Source organism: Triticum dicoccoides, chromosome 1A (genome assembly GCF_002162155.2).
Source record: "Triticum dicoccoides isolate Atlit2015 ecotype Zavitan chromosome 1A, WEW_v2.0, whole genome shotgun sequence".
Taxonomy (NCBI): domain Eukaryota; kingdom Viridiplantae; phylum Streptophyta; class Magnoliopsida; order Poales; family Poaceae; genus Triticum; species Triticum dicoccoides.
In genome coordinates, this window is record NC_041380.1 from 40,666,998 (window position 1) to 40,675,061 (window position 8,064).

At 50.1% G+C, this 8,064-nt stretch overlaps 1 protein-coding gene across 1 annotated transcript; it reads left to right on the forward strand.

Moving 5' to 3' along the window:
• The first annotated feature begins 6,141 nt into the window (after nucleotides 1-6,141).
• On the forward strand, nucleotides 6,142-7,559 carry LOC119350700 (MDIS1-interacting receptor like kinase 2-like). The gene is made up of 3 exons (XM_037618404.1): nucleotides 6,142-6,724; nucleotides 6,842-7,107; nucleotides 7,506-7,559. The coding sequence occupies exons 1-3, from the start codon at nucleotides 6,142-6,144 to the stop codon at nucleotides 7,557-7,559; spliced, it is 903 nt and encodes a 300-aa protein (XP_037474301.1).
• The last annotated feature ends 505 nt before the right edge of the window (nucleotides 7,560-8,064 follow it).

The following is an 8,064-nucleotide window of genomic DNA, read 5'->3' on the forward strand; positions in this document are numbered from 1 at the left end:
TACAACATTATACTTTCACACGTGGCACACAAAAAAAGACAAACATGTATTTCTAAACGGGCTGAATTCTTTTGTTGGACCAATTTTTTTTGTGCAACCTACAAATCACAATATTTGCAAATGAAATTTCACACATCGTACTAAACACATACATGTTTCCCGTTTTCTTAAAAATAAATAAAAAAATAATTTTTTTTAATATACTGAGCTTCATTGAGCTCGGTCTCCATAGGTGCACAGTCTCATGAACCCTCATGTTAGCTCCTGTCCCCACCCTCCATGATTTTTGGGTGTAGAAACAAAATTCTAATGTGCCAAATCATGTACATATTTTGCCAAGACAAAAAATATTTAGAATAAGATACGATTTACATGCTAGTATAAATACAATTTCGTTGCTAAAAAATTGCAAAAGCAACTAAGAAGTGAGATTTGAACAGCGCTATGAAAAATACAGTACTCTGAAGATTGGGTCCCTTTGTACTAATTCAGGGAAAGTTTGGTTCTAAGACTAATAATGCCACACTTAGTTACATTTTTTTGGTTAAAGTTGTATACTGCTATGCAGTGTAGCGTGAATCATCCTTCTCGAAATCGAGTAGTTACAACTCTGAACAACTCAATTCTCGTTGGCCTCCAGTGTGATTTCGAGGGCACACGAATATTCAATGGTTATAAAATTGCACGCCTCCATGGCATTGGTGTTGAATTGACGTTTTGGATTCATGGTAGTGTTTGGAATCATTTGGACTTCAAGGTCAAGCCACATAGTAGAATGTTTTTCATAATTAAACCATGTTCAACAAATTTGGTATCATTCATTGCCGGTTTTTCATTTTTCATTTGAACTCACCAGCATAATTACTTCTATTGTGCTTAATAGGTTCAATTGTTGTGGCTATACTTAGGGAGATTGAAAGTCTGTATAAATCTCCAACTTAAAATAATCTTCTCAACGCTAACCATAAGTATTAACGGTATACATGGTTCCATCTTTATATGCGTGGATCAATGCTTAGAAAAATATGTAAATTTAGAAACTAAGAAATATCTGTAAATTATATTCTGGTGGCATAATATGGAGCTGACTAGAGTTGCTAGCTTTAAAGCATAAAAAATGGTAGCACGATGTCAAAAATTTAGACGAGAGCTCGCCCCCCTACCGCGCCGCCTCCCTGGCGACTCGGGGGGAACCCTAGTCGCGCCGCCGGCCACACCCTAGATCCACACCCCTGAGCTTCGCCGCCACCGGAGGGGACGCCGGCGAAGTCCGTGGTCGCCAAGGAGGGCGGCTGTGGGGCGTACCTGCCTCCTGCGGCGTTGTCAGGCGGGCCTGGCCTCCAGTCGGCGCTGCGTGGTCCCACGGCGGTCTCCTCTTCGTACGCGGCACCACCCCTCTCCGGCTGGCTATCCTGTCCCGCCGGCATCCTCTCACTGGCTACTAGCGCATGCTCGATGGATCTGGCCTGGGGGCTGCGGCGGAGGCATTTTGCAGGTGCGTGCGTGGCGCGCTAGCCGTGCGTGGCCGTGCGTGGGCACCCTCTTCTTCGGTGCGTGCACACGGGCCAGCCATGGCCATGCGCGGTGTGCCTACCGCTGTTGGGTTCTTCGTCGTTGGTGCTGCAGGTGGCCCCGTTCTGGATCCATGCGGGGCTGCAGTTTGCTCGGGGTGGTGTGGTTCTTCTCGTCTTCGATGCGGCGGCCTGCGCACAGTGGAATTCGCCCTTGCCTTTGCGGTCCCGGTTGGCTTCGAACCTTCGTTTTCCAGGGTCCAGCTCGATCGCTGGGGTTTCTCCCGTAGCGGTTTTGGCCCCGCTTCTCTGGAAGCTGCGTTCTTTCCGGCTTCCTGGGTTCACTAGTGGTTTGGCGGCTCCGGCTTCGTTGATCCAGGTCTGCGTTCTCCGGATCCTGGCTCGTCGACATACCGGTTGCCTTCGCATCCCGTGTGTTGGTTCCTCTTCATCATGTCGTCGCCTCTCCGACCTTGACCGCCACCCCTTGCCTCGCCCCACCCTAGCCAGGTCCAGTGCTTGCACTTCCGGTGGCAAAGCTCCCATTCCGGCGATGGCGGCTCAAGCTTACGACATGTTCCTGTCTTTGGATCTAGTCCCGACGGCTTTGGGATCGTTCGGACATTGGCCAGGGCGAAATCCTTGCTTGATGCGGGTAGCAGTGACACCTGCGGGTGTCGTACCCTTCCTGGAGGCGCTGCCACAACTTATTCTCCGAGCCCCTCTTCGAGCGCGGGGTAAACCCCAGATCTAGTTCTTTGGATGAGACAGCGCCGTTCCCCTTCATGAAGGCGTCGTCTTGCTGGCTTATGTTGTGTCTAGTACTAGATTCGGAGTGTTAGGGCATTGTCTTAGCTTGGGTTGTTTTTGTTGATCTGGGTAGTTTAGCGCTGTGTTGTAGCTCTTGTTTAGGTTGAGCATCCCATGTCTCTCTGCTTCGGGCACCATGTTCACACCATCTTTGGTTGTGCCATGCGATGTACCCTCTTTGCATTCTCATTTCAACTCCTTCTATCAATGAAAGATACGCACGCTTTGCATACTTGTGAAAAAAAGCTAGCACTTCACTTCTATTGGGGAGATAGGAGTTCCGAGACCTGATTGGAATTTTCCGAGCTAATTGAAGCAGTGGAGAGTGCATACCGAAAAAGGCTTTCGCCCTGGTTTATATATAAAGCACTGATCACAACAAGCATTCAGACAAACACACACCACCGCAACACACGTACACACCCAGGGCAGGATACATAGGCGCTGAGCGCAGCAACACCACCCCTAGCACTACCACCACGAAGAGATGAAACTACATATGACGAACCATGTGCTTCAAGGCGGCGCCTTCAGGAAGGGTACAACACCGGAGCGCCGCCACTGCCCGATCCAAGGATCAAAGTTTCCCCTAGAGCCGCATGATGGGCAATGAGAGCCGCGACGACGCCTTCAAGAAGGGAACGATCTCCGCCACCGCCGGTCCGTCCGAAGATAGAACATGTTTTCACCTTGGCCAACACTCACCTCCATCGAACGCCACACCCCGACAATCACGCCGCCCAAACGGCCATGATGACCGGGCAGCACCAAGGCACGGGCTTTGCCCAGGAGCACCGCGCTACCACCACCAGGGCCGCCGCCCCGGCATCCAAGACCTTGACACCACCTCACCCGAGACCCGCCGCAACCCCAACAAAAGAGACGAGCGGAAAGGTCCCACCTTTCGCACCCCTGGGCGACCCCCAGTGTTGAGACCCGATAGGTCGGCCAGAACTGGCATCCACTGGCCCGTCCTGCTGCCCCATGCACGAGACGAGCTTGGTCCTGCAGCACCGAGAAGGGGACAAGGTCAGTCCTGCTGCACCGTGCGCGAGACGAGCTCAGTCCTGCTGCATCGTGCGCGAGACGAGCTTGGTCCTGCATCGCGGGGCGCGAGACGAGCGGTAGACCACAACTAGGAGAGGACCAGCCCTTTGATGGGAGTAACGCCCGGGCGACGAGGAGATGGGGCCAAGGCCGAGACGGCCTGAACACACACGAACCGACGCCGGAGAAGCCGGCCGCCGCCGCGGGCAGATCCGCCGGACCACCGTGAAGCAGCCACGACACCGGGAGGGCACCACCTGGACCTCCCCACGCCGCAACCCACGGCCGGAGCAGCGGCCACGCCCGGCCGCTACCCTACCCGCGTCGCCTGACGAGCTCCAAGTGCCGGAGCCGCCGGGCACGCACCACCAGTTCCATGCGCCGCCGGCCGGCCCCCAACGCCAGATCCGGCCGGATCCAGCAAGAGACCGGCCGCGCGCACCACACCCCCCGCGTCTCCACGCCCTGGCCAGGTCCAGTCGGTGCCCAACCACCCCACCGGAGAGGATGAGCCCCGGCTGCAGCACCACCACCTTAAAGGGGCCGCCAGTCGCCCCAGTAGCCGCCAACCGCCACCACTCGCCGGATCTGGGCAGGGGGCACCAGATCCGCCGCCAGCACACCCCGGGCCTCCAGAACCCCACAAGCCGAGGTGGAGGGGGGAGGAGGAGAGGAGGCGACGCCGGCTGGACACCAGGGAGCGGGGCGGAGGAGGGAGGCTGGAGCAGAGGCAAGCCAGTGTCCGGCGCCACCGAGCAGGGGAGGCCGCCCTACGACGACCGCCACCCGCTCGAGGGAAAGAGCCGCCCCGCCGCCGCCTGCGCCACGCGGCCTTTGGCCGGCGACGCCACTGGCGGCGACAAGGGAGGGGGATGGGGCGAAGGGACGGGGGCGGCGGCGCTAGGGTTCCCTCCCAGGGGCGCCCGCGGGAGCGCCACGGGAGGGGAGAGCCGTCTCTCTTGAATTTTAGGGATCAGCCGAAGTCTAAGCAAAATACACCGCAGAGAGCGCATAGCGTCCAATGATTACATACGTTGCAGACAGCTCAGGGCATCTCCAACAGGTGTGAGATAGGTGTTGGTAAATTTGCCACCTAGGACATAGTGATGATGTGGCATGTATTAAATATGGAGAAAGAGCAAAGTTGTATGTAGATTAACCAATAACCTTTGCACAAGCTCCAAGATGAAATAGAGAGCAATCACATTTATTGTCTCACCATCTATTGGATAGCTTACATACAACCCATTGGAGTAGTTGTATGATAGCTTACTGGTTGATGACATGGACATTTTACCAACAAGACTAACATACAATCTGTTGGAGATGTCCTCAAAAGACTTGAGCCGGCGGATCCACCTTCAGGATCTGCCGGCCAACGCCTAGGTCTCGCCGAAAAAGAAAGCTGGCCAATGATCGAACGCGGTGCTTTAAGGTAATCTTCTCCACAATGGCCGGCAGCGCGACATGACCTGCCATCACTTTCTTTTGAACGGTCAACAAAATCACAAAACTATATATGTGCTCCACTAGACCTTACAGCAAACCACAATTGAACGGTCAACACCATTACATTGCTGTATATAATGTACATAGTGGAGTCCGTGTTTTGGAGCTTCACCTTACATTAGACCTGCACAACATGAGCCTTCTCCCTGCCTTTGAGCTGCTGCTGCTTCTGCTTGCCTTGCCACGCCTTTCTTGTGCCTCATATTCTATGTATTTATCACTGGACCGGGAAGCAGAGGCACTTCTCCAATGGAAATCTAGCCTAACCATTTCGTCCCATGATATAGACTCGTGGACAGAGGGAACCAGCCCCTGTAACTGGACCGGTATTGCCTGCAGCAACGCCGTGCCTCATGGCCGTGGCCAGGATGCTGCTGCCTTGGTTGTGTCCAACATTTCGCTTGGGTGGAACATCGTCAATGTTGTCAGGTTGGATAGGCTGCACTTTGCATACATGCCTGATCTTGTCTATCTAGACCTCGCTTGCAACCATCTCTCGGGCCCAATCCCATCGAGCATTCGCGCTCTGGCCAAGCTCGTATACTTGGATTTGTCCTTCAATCTTATTGATGGATCTATCCCACCATCCATAGGTAATTGTGCTAAACTAACCTTCCTCGATCTCTCTCATAATCTTTTGTCCAAAGGATCCATTGGAAGCATAGGACATTTAACAAGTTTAGAAGTCTTGGATCTTTCAAACAATCAAATATATGCCCTATTACCGCCAGAGTTAGGATCTCTTGGTCATCTCGCAAATCTGGATCTAAGTAGCAATCAGTTTTTAGGAAGAATTCCTTCTCGGCTAGGACGTTGTCACTTTTTAAGCTCATTACGAATGGCTGACAACTTATTTACAGGACCAATACCGGAAGAACTAGGGTATCTCTCTAACCTATATGAGCTTGATTTGAGTAAAAACAGTTTAAGTGGTGCCATCCCACTGACCTTTTCTAATCTTTATCGACTGTATAGGCTGAATTTGTCATATAACAGTTTGGCTGGCAGAGTTCCTTCTATCGCTGCAGGCATGATCTCATTTGACCATAATATGGATTTATGTGGTGATTCATATGGCTTAACACCATGCAAAACACCGAAGCTCGACATGGAACACCAAAACAGAAAACATCCAAATCCAACTACAGTACTCCTTGGCTTTTTGGTACCCTTTTCCTTCGGTTGCCTCTCAATAGAAAGTATCGTGGTTGTTTGTTGGAGAAGAAAGAATGTAAAAAACAAAGCAAAAAGCAAGTCAGGAGATATGCTTTCCATATGGAATTTTGATGGGAAGATCGCATTCGAAGACATACTTAGTGCAACAGAAAATTTTGATGAGAAATATTGCATTGGTATTGGAGGATATGGGTCCGTCTTTAGAGTTCAGCTTGAAGGGGGGCTTATCTTTGCCGTCAAGCTCCTCCATTCAATGGAAGAACAGAACGATGAGGGGACATTTCATGCCGAGATTGAAGTACTGACGAAAATCAGGCACCGATGCATCGTCAAGTTGTACGGCTTCTGTTCACACTCCCAATGCAAATTCCTTGTGTACGACCTTATCGAGAGGGGAAGCTTATTATCCATTTTGGACGAACAAGAACTAGCAAAGGAGTTGGATTGGGCCAACAGAATTTCTAATGTGACAGACGTAGCTCAAGCTCTCTCCTATTTGCACCATGACTGCGAAGATCCTATTGTACACCGGGACATAAAAAGCAGCAATATTCTTCTGGACATCGATTATAAAGCTTATGTCTCGGACTTTGGCATGGCGAAGAAGCTGAAGCACGGTTGCTCAAGCTGGAGCACTATCTTTGCAGGGACATGTGGCTACATAGCCCCTGGTACTTACATGGGCTTAATGCATCTTTATTTTATATGAAATGTGATTCTAAAAGAGAGAAGAAATAAAGTCTCCGATTTGATATAGAGATGATTTTTTATTTTGTTTCTTCTGTCAGAGTTGTCATCTACCATGGTCTTGACTGAGAAGTGCGACGTGTACAGCTTCGGCGTGGTTGCCCTGGAAGTTGTGATGGGAAGGCACCCAGGTGATCTGCTCCTTCCATTCTTTTGCCGAACAGAGCAGCCAGGGAAGTTCCAGGATATCCTGGATCAACGCGTCACAGCACCGTCAACAACTGATGAGAACGATGTCATTTTGGTTGCCTTGGTGGCTTTTGCTTGCCTGCAAATCAAGCCCAAAGCCCGGGCAACAATGCAGCAGGTATATCAGGCACTAACAAATAGAAACCACCGAGGGCTCATGCTCAGACCCCTTCATGAAATCAGTCTTCAAGACTTGCATGATTATTGTGGCACAGTAAAGAATATATGAAGCTATATAGCCACTCTCGTATGTTGGAATTATATATTTGGCCTGTGTATTTGTATTTTTGTGTAGACTTCGAGGATAGATGGATGGATGACAGGAAATTATATATTTGTACATCGACTTGGTATTGTTACTTGTAATTTCAGAATTGAAAATCACATGGTTTGGCAAAACTGTTGGATGAAATAATATGCATTCCCCTTATCTGGCCCTCTTCATTCATCTGAAGTAGGAGGAATCACCCTTTTTTTCATATGATTAATGTTTGTAACTGTCAATTTTTTTTAAAGAGGAATGAGATACAGAAAGGCGACCACGGTCCATTTCACATCGCACTTCACTAGCTTCACTAGCAACACTAGAAGAAGAATGGCGAAAAGAAAGTACACTAAAACCTGAAGCTTTGCATTTTGGGCTGCCAACTTCTCCATACGTCGATCGAGTACTGCATTCTCAACCCTAATAGCATCAAGTTGAGCCCTCATAGCATCAATCTCAGCTCTCGTAGCATCAATGCGTCGCTGCAATTCTCATGACACGCTACAAGCAGCCGTATTTGCTGATGAAGAAACGCCAGTCTTTCACCTGCCCAATTCCAAACATACTGAATTCAGTAGGTTGCTTGAAACAAACATCAGGAGAACAATATGATGTACTACTTGACTCTGAACATTAAAGAACAGAGGAACAACCTTCTTGCCCTTCACACTTGTTGGGCATTTCTAAAAAAAATTGGCTGGGTTCAGAGATGTCCAAGACTGAGAGCAACCTCTGGCCTCCACATTCTGGACATTCAGTCTTTGGCCTGCGATGATGCCGCTGCAGTAAATTGTGAGGAAGGATCACACG